Consider the following 18,051-nt stretch of genomic DNA (forward strand, 5'->3'; position numbering starts at 1 on the left):
AGAAACTAGCATTCTGGACAATTAGGCTCCATTTTACCTCTCAAAGAATGAGTGCTATTTGCTGGATGGGAATACAGGCATTTTAAGATAGATTAGTCCCACAACTCAACTGAGATTACAGAGAAATAAGAAGAAGTGGCCATATATTTTGGTACATCTGACACCCAGAAATGAGCATGTTAACCTCTGTACAAATTAAAATGCTCACCATACATGAGGGAAAAAAGTAAAGGCAGTAATCTTTTCCAAGTTCATAACCCAAAATAAATGAGAACAGTAATCTACAACAGATTTCTCATGCATCTTATGCCAAGAGTAAATCAGTATCAACATAAAACACTATTTTCATACTATTTATTAGCAATACTATTGCAGCATTTCACCTTCTGGAAAGTATACAAAACAGTATATACATGGAATAAAGAAAATATGTGAGTGTAAACAGAAACAGAAAGGTGATTTAAGATTCCACTAGTAGGTTTTGGGTGGCAGGAATTCCCATTATCTGTTACCGCGCAACAACTCTTCAAAATAGATTGCATTGGCATGATAAGCAGTTAGTAAGTTTGATGGTCGCTGATACATTTGGTAGTATGAACGAGAAGCTTCTGCATAATGGTCCCGCCAAGCCCGGTAATATGCTCGCCAGTATTCCTCATAACTCCGATCTTCACCCTCAGGGAAAGGAGTAGGTTTGACTTCAGATACACTTTTTAAATTCTTGCTCTTGGAAGGTTTGGTGGTACAACAGAAGCGGCTTTGATTGCTCTGTTTTACATTCTGTTCCTTTATCTTCTGTAGCTGAGGACTCTTTTGGAACTGTGGTGGTTCAGGGACACCACTGAACTGCGAAACACATTTCTGATCTGATGTCAGCGCACCATTGTCTCTTTGTTGTGTATCTGAAGATGCTTTACTATATGACTGGTCCTCCCAGCTAGAGGTGGATGACCCAGAACTGTAAGAGCTACTATCGCTATCAGAGTCTCCTGTCAATACATGAGCTTTTGCAGCATGCAAGCTGGATTCTGTTTCGGTATAAATTCTATTAGTATCACTTTCTGGGTGTTGATGCTGCTCTCCTGGGCCTGTATAGCTTCTTACTATTTCCACTTCTCTCTCTGAGCCTTCTTTAATGAAGTATTCATAATCCTCAATGAACTCCGCCATGCTCCATGTGCTGGTGGACTGCTGGTCCTTAAATGATGATAAGCAAGGGATCTTGGGAAGCATGCTTTTTAATGTTTCCCTGTCCATCTCCTCGTTATGCTTTCCAGAAGTCTGAAGACAAGGCTCTATTTGGCGCTTCTGCTGAGTGATACTATGGGAAGACTGTTGCTTCCTGGATATTTTTGGTTTTGTATCCTCCATTCTTGTTTTAAGTAATTGCTTCTGTTTGAGGGCTTGTTTTGGCTTGGCTGCAACAGAATTTTCACAAACAACAGGAGCACTGGTGCTTGCTGTTGTGTGCTGCATGGTCGCCTCCGGTCTCTTAGCTGGCAACAGAGATGCATGCAGTGAAGCATTGGGATATGGGACAGCAGTGACTTCGACATCCCAGCCTTCAAACTGTTCCATGAGCCCAGGAGGTATAGGTTCTTCAGAAGAGAAAAATGTTATTAGTCAAGAGCAACATACAGTATCTCTTTTCAAAGAAATTCTCCTAATCACAAATATATCTAAGTGACACCGTCATAAAACATGTTTTGAATGCAAGCATTTGATTAAAAGCATGTGCCAGGTGTTTTTACTAGACAGTTTGTAGTTTAAAAATAAAAGATCAATACATACAAAAGTATTGCTATAAGCCAAAAGATGTTACATAATGCAGTAAAATAGAGCTAAAGAATAATGATCCCATAAGCCAATGACTGGGTAAGTCCATCTAAAACAGTCAAATTTCTTCTTTTGACAGCTTCCAAAAGTTAAGGTTTCACAACCTCTCTTGCTGAACTGCTCTGCCAGAAAGGAACATCTTCCTAAATCTATGTTCATCTTGTTTGGAAATATTGTTTCCTGTCCTCTTTAGAGCTTCTCAGTTTTTATACTGTTGAAGGTCACAAGGTTGTCATACTAAGCAGCTCCCTTATTTGACCAAATGCATTATTTATTTAGTGTCTTAATTACTGGGCTATTAATTATATTGTCAATGAATCTAGCTTTACTGGATAGCTCAGGTGGTAAAGCACGAGACTCTTAACCTCAGGGTCATGGGTTTGAGCTCCATGTTGGGCAAAAAGATGACCCTTGTGGTCCCTTCCAACTCTACAATTCCATGATTCTGTGACTTTAAATGATTTAACAACTAAAAACTCTGGTACATTACTTTTCTGAAATAATTCAGTATTTCCACTCAGGAAACAATTAACTAAATATTTAAGATTCAGAATGTGCCTATGGTACAAACCTATACATAGTATAAAAAGAAACCCCACTTAATTTAATGGGAGTTACTCCCAGGTAAGCAAATACAAGACTGCAGCTTAACCACCTGCATCAACTCTGAAACATTTACTATAGCACCATTCAGAAGGACAGGGACAGAGAACTTGTGGCTCACCCACTGTTATTCAACAGCAAGCAGTGAATGACCAGGTGTGATGGGAACTGTACTTCTGGAGGGCCAGTTTTCCTGTCCCCACCTTCCCCGCATAAAGACATGCTCAAATTAATGCACCATGGTCCCACATACACCAGAAACACTTGTACCTGGTAAAGGAAGCAACCGAAGGTTACATTTCTGTGCAATTTTCATCATCATGTTTTCTTCTTCCCCACGGCAGCAATATGTCACTGCTAGCCCTAAAGTTCCTGTGACAAAGCAGAGAGATAAATCAGTTGGAAAGAGTTGTAGATCCAGCACCTGTCACTGCATAGCAAACTCAAAGCAGTATTTACCAAAGCGCCCAGCTCTGCCAATCCGATGCATGTATGTTTCCCAATCCAAAGGCACATCCAAGTTGATGACTAGATTCACCTTCTCAGCATCAATTCCACGGGAAGTCTGAGAGGAAGGATGGGTGAAGTTAAAGGTGGTAGTAAGGAGGAAACAAGCCAAACACAACATTTAGACTTCTTCAGTTGTTCCATGGTACCATGAATAAAATACCGCAGCCTCCCAATCAATTTACGCACATTAAGACACAAAACAAGCCATTTGCTCTAGTTCCGAAGGACTACATACATACATACATACATACATACATTCATTCGTTTATTTATTTATTTATTTATTATTTATTTTACCCCGCCCATCTAGCTGGACTTCCCCAGCCACTCTGGGCAGCTTCTAACAAAATATTAAAATACAGTAACCCATCAAACATTAAAAGCTTCCCTAAACAGGGCTGCCTTCAGTTATCTTCTAAATGCTGCTGGGTGTGTTGCTCAAAAACAATTGCTTCAGCATAGTTTCATTACAGTAAGTGGGCACAATCCACAGAAGATCAGGAGCGTTCAAGGCTCCCTAGGATGCATTAATGTAATTTTGCAATTTAAACCATTCTAATTTCAAGGCCATCTAAATGACACTTCTCTGGGTCTTCCTCAATGAGACTCCTCTGAAAATACTATGCTTTCATTTTTGCTTACAACTGTCTATACAAACCTTAATAGAAATATGCTGGAAGTAGACTAAACTTTGGAAAGACAAGAGCATGGGGAAAATATCTTCATCAAATAGTGGTTAGTATTTTCCTCTTCTCAAGATTGATTTACAACATATTTTAGTGCAAAGCATGTACGGTTTCAAATACTATTGCATTTGTATGTACTAGCACATTTCCCAGAGACATGAGCGCACTAGCTTGGTTGGGAGTTTCTACTTCCTTAAAGTCAGATCTATATGAAGTACATCTATAAACCTTTACACTTTTTAAAAATTCGACATCAGGGTGGAGTGGGGGAACCTCACCAAATCAGTTGAAATCAAGACTCTGCAATGAAACTGCTTGAGTTTGGCCATAGCATCAAGTCGTTGGTTCTGATTCATACTGCCTACAGAAAGACGAACAAATGGAGAAATGAAGACCAGACAACCAAAGTACTAGCAGAATCATTAGGGTAGTGTCTCCTCCACAGACACTTTTCTCTAATCTATCTATTGTACATACATAGTAATTCCTACCAAGCTCAAATGGGCCTTACTCCTAAATTAATATTTATACAACTGCAACTTAAAATAACATACTTACTTACACATGTGAATGAAAACAACAAATTCCACATACAACATTGCTGAAATTAATATAAGAAAAAATTATCAATAGGCCTGCAAACTTGCCTGAAATGCACTCAGCAGGAAAACCTTTGGAAGTCAGTAAATCTGCTAGGTGTTGAGCTCTGAAACAGTGAAAAAGAAAATACAGTAAATGTATTTACAGCATAACACTTCATGACTGCCCCACTCGCCAGCTCCTCAAAACTATCTGACAGGAGTGTATAGCAAATATTTAACAAACAGCTAAACTTAGCAGCATATTGTTCCTGGCATAGTAAGATGCAAGCACAATTGATTTAATCTGGAATCATTTCCCCTTGATTACTTCATCCGCTGTATATATGATGAACTCTTAGTCTTTAAGTCATAAAAATATGGTGTGTGTTTTAAAGGCATGAGATTTTTAGAAATAAATCCTACTGTTTTAATTCAATTCAATACTGCATGACACACTAAACAATAGATGACCAATCTTACAGCCCTAGAAACTCACTAGCTTTACCAACTTTAATGTGCATTGGCTTTCACTTACAGAAACAGGAGCATTGCTATAAAACCCCAAATAATTCATTGTTATTTTAGCTAATCTAGATTTTTTAAAAAACATAAAATACCGGCTATGTAGATTCGAGAAGACCAGGGCCTGGTTGAAAGGAATCTTGCTGAACAGCTCCTGTAAATGCTCAGCCTTCTCCTCAAAAGTCTTATGAGGTAACGGGTGAGAATTCACAACTTTGAAGTACTGCTTCAACCCTAACCAAAACAGGATGGGCTTATATATCATTTGTACAAACAAAAAATCCTTTAAGGAAAGGATACAAATGTAACAATAATAAATGGTTGTCCCAATAGTTCTGGTTAAGTTGTTATATAGAGGATTAACATGGCAGACAATAAATTCAAACCACATATTTATCAAGGTGACAAAGTCTATAACTGGGGTGGTGATTGTATGGCCTTCCAGAAACTGTTGGACTCTCAACTTCCATCAGTCCCAGACAGCATGGCCAATCATCAAGGATGAATTAAAAGCCAGCAACAACTGGAAGGTCATAGGTTCCCCACTACTACTTTAGAATCAAGCATACAACTCTAAGATATTTGGAGGGTTGTGCAGAAATGCAAAGAGCACATCATACATACCAATGAGACTTGGGTCCGTGGGATTCAATCTCACAAAGGTGGGATCTCTCATGTACCTAGTCAAAGAATTAGCCAAGGATTCAGGATAGGTGGCCGACACAGCCAACATTTGCTTATTGGCTGGTAGAGAAGAATAAATCCAACTAAAGAGAAGGGGGGGAGCACCATTTAGAACAAACACTTCAAACTAAATATGTTTCAGAAACAAAAAGATTATAATGATTACTGGTAGGCTACTCTTACTTGACTTGATCCTGGAAACTACCTTCTTCCAGAAGCTTATCTGCCTCATCAAGAATGAAGAGACGAATGCTGGCTGTATTCAGATAGTTCAGTTCTATGAGTTGCTTTATGCGCCCTGCCAACAACAAAAATTGCATTAGGATCTTAAGCATACAACACATCTATCTGAAATAAATATACTTTTGCAAAAAAAATAGTAAACATAGCACCTTGCTAAATATGACTGATTAACTCTCTATGTGCAGTTTTCAAATTCTGCTCTGTAAATATGTTTGCACAGACAGCATCCACTAGTTTTTGTAACACAATACAAGATTTGATAAACACATATCATTTTATTTGTCTCACCAGGAGAGCCAACTGCTATGTGACACTTTTTCAGCCTCATTTTATCTTGGTTTAAAGGGGTTCCTCCAATGAAGACATGACATTCCAAGCCTTCCATCTTGATCCCAATAGTTGTAATAACTGCATGAATCTGAACAGCAATCTCTCTGGTAGGGGCCAAGATCAAAATCTGAAAAAAGGTCAAGCTGTGAATAGACTAGAAGAACAAACAAAAAATGAATACATCATATTTCCTAGATTATTAACCCCTCTGCTCCCGTAACAGCTGAGGGACCAATAAGTGACACTTCTTTGATGGCGTTTTTAGTCAGCTAGAAGCCAGATATCCCCTCAATAAGTGCCAATCACACTTACAAAGCATCCTTAAATATCAGCATAATTCCATATGTAACAGTTATAATAAACTGAGCTTTTGTGTGCATGCACACGAAAGCTCATACCAATAACAAACTTAGTTGGTCTCTAAGGTGCTAGTGGAAGGAATGTTTTTATTTTGTTTCGACTACGGCAGACCAACACGGCTACCTACCAATATCTAGTTATAATAAAGCTTACCTATGAGGGAGCTAGAATGAAACTCTCACTGAATAGCACTGCCCTTGTAAATAATCTTGTTATTGATTACTGACATCACTTCTCTCAAAACTTTACACAAAACTATAATGCTCACCTGCGTAACCAGGCTTTCCAAAATAAGGGAATCAAGTGCAATAGTAGAGAAGACACAGGTTTTACCAGTGCCAGATTTTGCTTGTACAATGAGATCTGAAAAGTAAACAAATAGAAAAATGTCAAGAAGCAGCCAAAACATCACCACCAAAAATCCAGGACAAATGACAAGTAAATTAGGCCAGTCATGTCATCAGCAACCAATTCACTTTCAATGGAACACCGCTCCAAAGCTAAAACCATCCAACAGTCATCCATCTAACAGCGAATAAATATTTACAGTACACCAATCACATTAAAATATATTAAAATAGAGATTAGATGTTTCATCAGTATTATTAGCTTCATCTTGCAACTTTGTGTCTTCCAAGTGACATCTAAACAAACACATAACACAAAGCTCCTATGCTGGTACAAGCACAAATGGGGACCAGGAGTGGGTCTTCTTGCAGTAGCAATTTTCTTGAAGGCAACTTGCCCTTCACTTCTGATCTTTCTCTACAATATGCAGGTGGAAGTAAAATGCTAGGTGTTTGCTTGATTTCTCATCTCACCGCATACCAGGACATGTACAGAGTATACACCACTTCAATCAATAATAAGATTCTCAAAACATCAATTTTAATCCAAAAGTCCTGCACAGACCCAACTTAAATGTTTTATTGTCTGTTTTTCATAGACCATCTCCCTCCATGCCCTCTCACCATACGCCTTTAAAAAAAAATCCACAAAGACAAAAGAAGGCAATGGTTGCATTCGTGGCACATGCCACTTTAGTTTGGCCTGCAACCTACAGCCCAGTTTTGCATATTAGCCACTTAGCTAAGGAGCCTACTGCAATATGCAAAAGGCTCATTGCCTCAGAAAGGCCTCCTTAAACATGCAAGCACAAAGCTCTGGAAGGTAAAATGCCTGCTACAGTGGTACCTTGGTTCTCAAACACCTTTGTACTCAAACAACTTGGAACCCAAACACTGCAAACCCAGAAGTGTGAGAACTTTTTTTGGAAGCCGAACATGCTCCGTTTTGAGTGTTGCGCTTCCAATTTGAGTGCCACAGTTCCATTTTGAGTGTTACGCTGAGGTCTGCCTGTTTTTGCTATTTATTTTGTGTTTTTGTAGCTCTCTTTTTTGTTTTTTTGACTGTGTGGAACCCAGTTCAGCTACTGACTGACTGATTGATTGTGTGACTGAGGTACATTGTTTATTGCTTATAGGGGTTGTTTTTAAAAGCCTGGAACGGATGAATCCATTCTGCATGACTTTCTATGGGAAAGCGAGCATTGGAACAGACTTCCGGAACGGATCAAGTTTGAGGACCAAGGTACCACTGTACCTTCTACAGCCCACATTGCTCCACTGCCTCAGCAGCATTTTTCTTCCCAACGCAAGTTATTGGCCTGACTTCTGACACTCTCCTATCCTTTGGCACAAAGACTCTACACCCAGGGCCGGCCCAAGACATTTTTGCACCCGAAGCCAAAACCCCAATGGCAGTCCATTCCCTGCCAGGGAAGGAGTGGAGATCTACACAAGGAACAAGGGCGAGGAGAGAGAAAGATCCATATCGGGATCTGCTGACCCTGGGGATCCTGCCGCAGAAGGCGACGGCCTCACCTGCCCTCCCAATCCCTCATCCCGCCTCACCTAGGCCGCAGCGCCCCAGCGGGATGGCTTTGAGCTGCACGGGGGAAGGCCTCAGGAACCCGGCAGCTTTCAGCCCCTCCAGTACCGGGGCCGACAGCAGCAGCGACCCGAAGTCTTCGGGCCCTTCGTGCAGAAGCACGTCCCGGGTACGGAGCCAGCTCTCAGCAGGAGCCACCTCGGGAGCCGCCATCTTGGAAAAGAGAGCGGGAACCCTGGGAAAGCGTCGGGAGAAACGAGGGGCGACGAGACCTTGCGGATGTGACGACAGAGGCGCGCGCGCCGAACACACACACAAAAAAAGATACGGCGCGGTGGGCGGGGGGGCGGGGGAGAGATAATTGGATGGCTGAAAGAGGACCGAACCATTGAGACAGGGGTGGGGGTGGAGTGAGCGTAGGTCCTTTAGGCTGCGGGCGGAACCAAGCAACCATTCTTTGTGGGGGGGGCTGCACCTAGGCGGGAGAAATAAAGGGCTTATCTAAGGCAGCGTCAAGCCTCAAGATGGGTGGAAAGGAGGAGGAGGCGGCGATCGCGGGCTACTTCCATCTATATACTGCCTGAAGCCTGAAGCTCGTGTTTTCATGGCAGAAGCCCCCGTTGCTGCCTCCGTTTCACTTCCTTTTCAGGCTTCTTTCCAGTGTGTCTTTTTCTCGATTGGAAGCACCTGCGGGCAGAGACCTGCTCTCTTTGTTTCTTAAGCATGGGATCTAGCTTTTATTATTTATAATAATAAACTATATATATAGTTTTTTTAATTTTTATTTTTCTGCTGTGGTTCTTGTATTGATGTTTTTTCTTGTTTCGTTTCCGAATTTTTTGTAAGCTGAATTGGAATTTGATAATAAAGAGCGGGATCAGTGTGTTAATAAAACGAACATTTGGCCCTCGATTAATAAAAATCATAAATAAAATGCAGTGATATATATATATATCAGCTAGAGACTTCTACATTTTAAGCACACATAGTTTGGGAATGCTGGGTAGAAGATCCATTGAGAAGTTGGGAATTACTTCTGTGTAAAGATGAATCGGATTGGGTACCGATCCTAAAATTCCTTGGGAGTAAAACCTACAAGCAAATGGGACTCATGTGTAAAGTTGTATAGGATATGATTAACTTTTGCAAGGAGTGATATACATGGTGATGATTGATCACCATTTGCTAGTAGTCAATAAGGCTCAACAGAACTCTTTGTTGATAAAATCCACGTCATAATTTTGTTTGTTCAATAACAATTGCACATGCTGTTTCTTACCAGAAGAGGGTGCACCCTGCTCAGAAACGCGTCTTTTCTAAAGCTGTGCACAACAAAACTTCCCGTTCTGTATCAGTTTATGAGCAAAGAAACTGCATTCTTACTTCAAAAATCATAGAAGACTTCTCATCATGGGTGCAGGCCTGGACCAAGCAGGGGAGAGAGAGCTGGCATGTGTCCCAAGCAGCAGGTTGGGCAGTGGGGCAGCAAAATTATCAGCTTGTCGTGCCCACTCCTGTGTGTGCACAGACTCTCAACTTTGCCAGGTGGGGTGGGGCAAAAGTTTGCAAGGATGAACGTGGGGCAGACTTCCAAGTCTCCCATAACCCTCCTTTTAGGCTCCACAATCAGGGCTTGAAAGGGGTGGGTGTGGGGAGTCTTGGAAAACCTACCCTGAGCTGATCTCTGTGTTGAAAGGGATTGGTGCTGAGCAGGCTTTTTGAGCCTCCCCACTTTGAAGCTCTACAGTGGTACCTCGGGTTACAGACGCTTCAGGTTACAGACTCCGCTAACCCAGAAATAGAGCTTCAGGTTAAAAACTTTGCTTCAGGATGAGAACAGAAATCTGGCTCTGGCGGTGCGGCAGCAGCAGGAGGCCCCATTAGCTAAAGTGGTGCTTCAGGTTAAGAACAGTTTCAGGTTATGTACAGACCTCCCGAACGAATTAAGTACTTAACCCGAGGTACCAGTGTACAGGATTTCAAAGCCTCCCCACTCCTTGAAAAGCCTTCCTGGTATGAAGCCAAACCCTGGAAACTATAGTTAATTTAAACAACAAAAAGATTGATGATCCTGAATTGTCAAACCATAGTTTTAAGTTAGGCTGCAATCCTATACCCACATACGTAGGAGCACGTCCCATTAGCTTTAATTAGACTTACTTTTGTGTGCACATTATAGGATGGTGCAGTTAGTCTTTTAAACGAGCTCTAGTTGTGTCACACGATGGTATGTACTGTGTAGTTTGCCCCTTGTATATGGAGGTGGCGGTTAGCAGTGAACACTTCTTCCATATTTTATTTCTTTTTCGCATTCCTTTTGATTTGGATATATTTATACAAGTGAAATTTACATAGCATAGACTGTATGCATTGGGCAAGCATGTCATGAACAGGGAAGAGAAAGGGTTCTTTTTGTAAGGTATACATTTTTTAAACTTATTTAAAATTTAACTTACAATTTTGTTGTGCACATTGAATATGGATGTACAGTAGATTAAAAAAACAATTTTGCTTGGTTTTTTTAATAAATATGTGCAACCTGTTTTTCCAGAGAGTGAAACACAAGTGCACTCCTAGGAAAAATCTATATAGCCTCTTTTCCCCATAAACTATCCAATCTTGTTAACAGAAAAGTTTGAAACAGCTGTTTTGGGGTTTGCGCAGTTTCTTTCTCCTGTTTCACTTAATGTAATGAGCAGCCGCTCTGTGATGTCAGCTCATATTTAAAGTTATGGGTGAGCTGGGAAGTGAAGAAAGAAAAATTTTGCCAGGCACAATTCTTGTGTCCCTATATCTTTTGTTGGTGGTGGTCCTGGTGTTGGCTGTGGAGGAAAAAACTTAACAGACCTAAGTTCTTAACAATGCAATCTATACCTGTCTGTTCAGTAGTGAGTCCCATTCAGTACAGCGGGGCTTAATCCCAGGTAAGTGTACATATGCCTTCATGTTTTCACCTCCATGGATGGAGCTGCACAGCCCATGGAGATTGTGCAATCAGTGGCTACTAGTCATAATGGCTATGTGCTAACTCTAGGATCAAAGGCCACATACCTCTGAAATAATACCAGTTTTTAGGGATCAACAGCAGAAGGGGGCTGTTCCGCTCATGTCCTGCTTGTGTGCTTCCCATAAGAATTTGGTTTGCTGCTGCAGAAAGCAGGACTCTAGACTGGGCAGTCCTTTGGCCAGAGCTACCAGATCCTGAAGCTGAGGCTCCAATGCTTTGGCCACCTCATGAGAAGAGAAGACTCCCTGGAAAAGACCCTGATGTTGGGAAAGATGGAGGGCACAAGGAGAAGGGGACGACAGAGGACGAGATGGTTGGACAGTGTTCTCGAAGCTACCAACATGAGTTTGACCAAACTGTGGGAGGCAGTGGAAGACAGGAGTGCCTGGCGTGCTCTGGTCCATGGGGTCACGAAGAGTCGTACATGACTAAACGACTAAACAACAACAACCAGGACTTCTCTTACATTCTTATGTTAGTCCGTGCTGCTTGCAGAATTGCCTTCTTATGTGGCGTGCATGAACTACAAATCTCTTGGGCTCTGCTCTAGCTTAGCGTCACAAGTCTGTCAAAGTGCTTTTGAAATTAATAGTTGGTTTCATTTCCAGGAATAACCAACCAACAAACAAAAAACATTTGCTGCTACCCGAACATCCGTTGTTCATTCATTCATTCATTCCTGTCAAGTTCTCAGTTTGGCATAAGATCCGTTTTTTATGTGGAACATGAGGTGAAAGTGTTCAGAAAACATACCCTTATATTCTGCTGCATCTGCCGAAAAAGGGCGAACACATATATCCCTTCAGTAAACTACAAGGAACATTTGATTTGCAAATTTTCCTGGTCAGGAGTAACTGCAGTCATGTATGACTGGGACATAAAAGCACTTCCCTGTAATTGAAATTCCACAAATGGAGCAGGGAGGGAGAAACCCGCTCTGAGCAGCTGAAATGATTAGTTATACCTTTTAGCAAAAGGGCGTGATCCCTCAGGGTAGCGGACCCGGTTTATAGTCTTCTTTATGAAAACAACCTCTGTTCATTCTGCTCCAAGGCAATGCGATAAATAACCTTGCCTATTTGGCATACAGTGTTACATACAGCCCGATACGTAATTTAACACTGATGCAAACAGTGTTATCTGTTAGCTAGGGAAATTGTGCTATGGCTTCAAAAGCAAGGAGGTGGGTTTTAATTGACATAGTGATTCTGAAATGCAACTGCCATTCATATCAGTGATTGCAGGGAGGGGGGAACCCTTTGCTCTTGGTTAGCAGACAAGAGAAACCTGCAATAAAATGCTGCAGCGTGGAGTGCACCTCTTCAGGGTGCTAGCCGGCCCATTTCCAGGGCACTCCATTGCATTTCTCCTCCCACCTTCCTGCTCCACAATAGGCACTCAGCATTGTGTGACCACAAGAGCATATTCTGTCTTCATTAGGATGTTTTGGGGTCCCTCATAGGGGTTATCCTCCCTGTTTTGTTGTGTGTCTACAAATCTTGGAGTTCATCCAAGCTTGCTAATACCTTCATCTTGCGCATGAGTGGTGCCATTTTGGCTATATATGGAGTTTTATTCTGAATAGATCCGCTGAAATGAATGAACATGACAATGTTATGTCCATTGATTTCAGTAGGTCTACTCTTAAGGTCTACTAAGTAAACTTAGTAAAAGGTAAAGGGACCCCTGACCATTAGGTCCAGTCGTGGCTGACTCTGGGGTTGCAGCGCTCATCTCGCTTTATTGGCTGAGGGAGCCGGTGTACAGCTTCCGGGTCACGTGGCCAGCATGACTAAGCAGCTTCTGCCGAACCAGAGCAGCGCACGGAAATGCCGTTTACCTTCCCGCCGGAGCAGTACCTATTTATCTACTTGCACTTTGACGTGATTTCGAACTGCTAGGTTGGCAGGAGCAGGCACCGAGCAACAGGAGCTCACCCCATTACGGGGATTCGAACCGCCGACCTTCTGATTGGCAAGTCCTAGGATCTGTGGTTTAACCCACAGTGCCACCCACATCCCTAGTAAAACTTAGTCAGCTACCATTCAGGGAGTTATATGAGGCCAAATGTATACCAGTTATACTGTTTTTGTTTTTAAAATATTTTGATTAAAAATTTGGTAGACTTTGGCTGCTATGCAGCATATACTTACTTAGAAGTAATCAATGCATGCAAGAAGTCCTATTTTCTGTCCCTGGCATCTCCAGTGGGATTGGAGGCAACCTAAGCCATCTTTACCCATTAGACTGTTGAAAGTAACTGTTTCATATCTTCAGGCCATTCTTTCATTTCATTGTGGCATTTTATAGAATTAGCCATTCAGGGTTTCTAACTGCAAAATTAAGTATGGATTACATTAGCTTGGGATATATATATATTGTGTGTTCTGTTAAGCAGCAATAAAGATAATTGGTTCCACTTTTGCAAGTTGTCATAATAATCTGGCACTTCAAAACCGAATAAAAAGCAAATTTTGGCTTTGACTTTTGGGCGAGACTTGTTTGAGGAAATAGTTTTAAAAAATCAAACCCAGATATTTCTGCCTATGGATTTGTGTCTGCATTGGAAATAGTGACACACCAATAGAAAAGTGGCAACCAGAGCAAGCACTGGGAAAGATAATCATTCCTCTCACAGACATGTGATATTACAGCTAATTTAGTAACTGATATTCTGTTGGAGGTGTCACGGATGTCAACTTGGCAACCCTGCAAGCTTCCTAGAGGGGGTTGTTCAAGTAATTGCTTCCTCCTTAAACAGGGTTTGCCAAACCCTAACCCCTCAAACGCAGTTGACACCATTTGCATAATATGCACTCCAAGTGGCCTAATCATGCATTATGTACAAAATTAATCTGTCTGATTTGCATAACTTATTCGGACTGATTCGTTCCACTTCCACCAAATACTACAAGCTGTGAGAAAAGCAGAAGTGAAATATGCTTTAACCTGTTTTGTTGTTTAATGCCTGTTTATGCTCACAGTTGGCCTGTCAGAAATAAAACAGGGTATATTCAGCTAGGGCACATACGCATATTTCTGACCTCATAAACTGCTCCAGCAACACCAGAAGCAGTCTTTCCAGATGCTACCTCTTGTCTACCTGGCATTACTAATATCACACATGAACTGAGAGGTGTAACACAGTATCCTCTGTTACCTACTCAGGCGAATTGCTTCTCTTGGCAGTTACAACAAAAGGGAAGCAAGACAATCAGATTCAGGCTTGATGCTATTGTACAATGACTGGCAGGCTAGCCTGGGATCCAGGAGGTCCTGGGCCAACTCAGCCCTGCACCTGCACTTGCAGTTTCCCATTTTTGCTGTTTTCACTGTTCCCACTGGCAGAGGATGCTTTGAGTGGATTCTTGCCCACTCACACATTTGGCAGCTGGCAAGAGGCCAGCTGATTTGGGAGAGCTGGGTAGTCACCTCTGCCTAATGCAACCTTCAGATCCAGTCTGGGAGGGTTGCTCTGTCCCTGTTTTATTGTTTACTGATGGACAACTGTATTGTGTTTTATTTGTATTGTATTGGCATTGTTCCAATACAATTGTTCCATTTTATAATGGGTAGTGGACAGATAACAAATAATGGATAGATAACACACACACACACACACACACACACACACACATGTATATATGCCTTCAGCACCAACAAATCCAAGACATTCCCGAATCGTAGCATGCATCCATGATTTAATAGGAGGATGAATATGCTCAAGTAGATTTTGCCTCCATTGCTAGTATCCATGTAGCACTCATACAGGTTGATATTTGCAAACCAGCTCTGGGGATTTAAAAGCACAGGTCCCTCAACTTATGCATTCAAATCCTCTAGTAGATGGCTTTGAAATCCTTAGCCACGGTGTTTCATGTTTGAGGACTCACCAGTCTAGTTTCATAACTGTCATTTAAATATCCAAGAAATCAAGACTAATTCCGTGAGGCTGTGTATCTTTAAATCCTCTTTAAGGTTTTTTGTTATTATTTTTAAAAACCACAAGGTTGAAGTGTCTTTAAAATTCTGTTCATGTAGAACAGGTGTGGGGAACTTTAGGCCTACTGGATGTTGCTGAACTACAACTCCCATCATGCCTGGCCATGAGTCATGCTTGCTGGGGCCAGTGGGAGTTGTAGTTCAGCAACATTTGAGGAGACAAATGACGGAAGCCAGCCGTCACAAATGGCGCAGTTTAGCATAAAAAAAAGACACAGAGAGCCAGCAATATTTTCAGGATGGTATGAGCAGCTCCTTTCGAACTTCTCTCCTCTCCGGTATCTTTTATTATCCTTTGTTCTCTCCTGTCACATGGCCGTTTGCCAATGTCTCACGTTACCTACATCCGGTCATGGCTTTAACCCACCCATCGCCATATAAGGTTATACACTTAATACACTGCAAGGCACGGACATCCAGGTCACCGAGGTCAGCGAGGCACCAGGTGGTGCTACAAGCCTTTGCCATGACTTCATGGCTCCCACAGACAAAGGTTCACCACATCCAATGTAGAACAAATCCCTAGTCTACCAGGCATACAGTATTGTGGCCAAGCCTTCATGTGGCAGTCTGGAAGTGCTGTTGGCCTCTTTGAAGCAAAGTAGAGCATCCCAGTGGAACTATAGTTACATGTTTACAGGGCCTCCTGACAGTCACCTATGATACAGTATGCAGGGAGCATACTGGAGCCTTTAACAACTGTGTAGCATGCAGAAATTCTACAATTTAAGACTGGAAATGCAATTATGGGGAAAGTTCTAGCTTTTCACATTTTTTTCTGTCAGATATTTTATTATGTGTGCGGACACTTATTTGTTTTTGAACCCTCCAGTCCATCTGCAAAAGAAGATACAAATTGCATATGATACAAAGCCTATGCAAATCTTGTGTCCTCATTTGTGAGTGACTGAAGGACCCAATCCACATATAGTAGGCCTAGAAAATCCTGTTGGCACCCCAGAACAGAAGTAGTGATACACATCCCACTGAACGGGAGGAGGCATGTATAGTAACACAACTGTTTATTAAATTAACACTAAATATGGGTGTCAAGATGGCATCCTTATTGGCCACAATGACAGATGCCTTTGTTACACCCCATTTGGATTACTGTAATGAGCTCTACATGGGGCTGCCTTTGAAAAATGCTCAGAAAGTTCAACTGGCTCAAAGAGCTCCAGACAGATTGTTAACCAGGGCTGGTTATAGGGAGTAGATGACTCTTGCTACAAATGCTCCACTGACTATCAGTTTCCATGCACAGTTCAAATGCGGGTTATGACCTATAAAGCCCTACATGTCTTACATCCAAGCTACCTAAAAGACTGTATTTCCTCATACAAACCTGTCCATGTTTTGAAAAATTCAGGGGATTCTCTTCTCTCGCTCCCACCACCTTCACAGGCACGCTTGGTAGAGATGCAAGAGAGGGGCTTTTTGGTGGTGGCTTCTCCCAGACAACTTTGGAACTCCCTCCCTAGAGAGGCTAAACTGCCTCCCTCCTTACTGTCATTCTGCTGGCAAGTGAAGACATTCTTGTTCCAACTCTATCATTTGATGAAAGGGCTGGTACCGTGTTGTGTTTGTTGTGATTGTATGTTTTTAATACTAGATAGATAAATAGATAGATAGGCAGAGAAATAGATAGATAGTTTTAATACTATCAGTGTTTATTTGTTTTTAAACAATTGTTCTTTCTATGTTTTTAGTAGTTCTTGTTCTTCTCTGTAAGCACCCTAGAGTTCCTGTCAGGTAAAAAGGCGGAATAGAAATAGTAGATCAATAAGATACCACAGTCTCATATTTGTTGCTTCAAAGGATTGAAAAATGTACTCCTAGTATTGTAGACCCTGCCAGTCATAATTACGCCATTTATGATTAGGGTACTCTTGAGAGATTTCATTCTCTCATACAGAATAAAACATCTCAAGCCAACTAAGATCAATCTTTCAGATTGCATGAAATCCAGGACTGTAGGGCTCTCATGTCCAAACAGACCATTTGCAGTGGAGAAGAAATTCATAAGTGCATAGCCATCATGCCAGACCATTATTCTCTCTCCTCGCTACCTCCCAATGGCTCTTTTTATTGCTGATTTCTTTTATTCTGTGTAACCTAAGAATCAATCCTGAGGGTTGATGAGCCTGTTTTTGTATCTGCTTTAGAGTCTTCACCTTTTGAAAATGTTACCCTGAGACATTTTAGCCTTTAGTAGCAATTTATAATGCAATTAAATTTCTGCTCCCATTTTTTTACTATGTGCCTTTTCTTGTATGCTGCATCTCGGAATTATCCCAATTATATTTCTGTTCACAAAACATTGCATATTCTGTCTCACCAATGTACTTACTGGGTTGTTGTTGGGTTTTTTTAATAAAAAAATCTGTACAACCTCTGTAAATGGTTGCGAAGGTTGCTATTTACAGTTTCAAACCCCATCGCCCCCACCCTTCACTCTATTCCCCATCGTGTTCAAGACAGTGTGTGCTCACTGTGTACTCCTGGACCCTCTTCAATCTCCCCTTCCCTATAAATGAGGGACCCAGGCACAGTCTTCACACACTCCCTTTTGTATTGCCAAATGTTTCTTAGCAGCATCACAACCACAGCACCAGAATAACCAGAAAAATGCTGGACTACAAGGCAGTACAAAGAATGAGCCAGCAGTAAATCACACCATTCAAAGTTGGAGTTAACTCTTGATTAGCAAAAACACGGTCTCCACAGACTTGGCCTAAAGAGCACAGCAGCTCATTCCTGGTGGGTCTTTCTCCATGAAATCAGTTGCCGAGACTGA

The 18,051-nt window shown here is 41.6% G+C and overlaps 1 protein-coding gene across 1 annotated transcript; it reads right to left on the bottom strand.

Annotated features, from left to right (window-relative positions):
- Positions 1–339: 339 nt before the first annotated feature.
- Positions 340–8,482, bottom strand: DDX20 (DEAD-box helicase 20). The gene is made up of 11 exons (XM_081009823.1): positions 8,269–8,482; positions 6,624–6,718; positions 5,954–6,122; positions 5,606–5,720; positions 5,363–5,505; positions 4,834–4,972; positions 4,279–4,341; positions 3,914–3,992; positions 2,899–3,004; positions 2,710–2,811; positions 340–1,598 (listed from the first exon to the last, which is right to left on the bottom strand). Exons 1-11 carry the CDS (start codon positions 8,456–8,458, stop codon positions 502–504), a joined length of 2,298 nt encoding a protein of 765 aa, XP_080865949.1. The 5' UTR covers positions 8,459–8,482; the 3' UTR covers positions 340–501.
- Between the last annotated feature and the right edge of the window lie 9,569 nt (positions 8,483–18,051).

This window comes from Podarcis pityusensis, assembly GCF_964106645.2.
Source record: "Podarcis pityusensis genome assembly, chromosome: 6".
Classification (NCBI taxonomy): Eukaryota; Metazoa; Chordata; class Lepidosauria; order Squamata; family Lacertidae; genus Podarcis; species Podarcis pityusensis.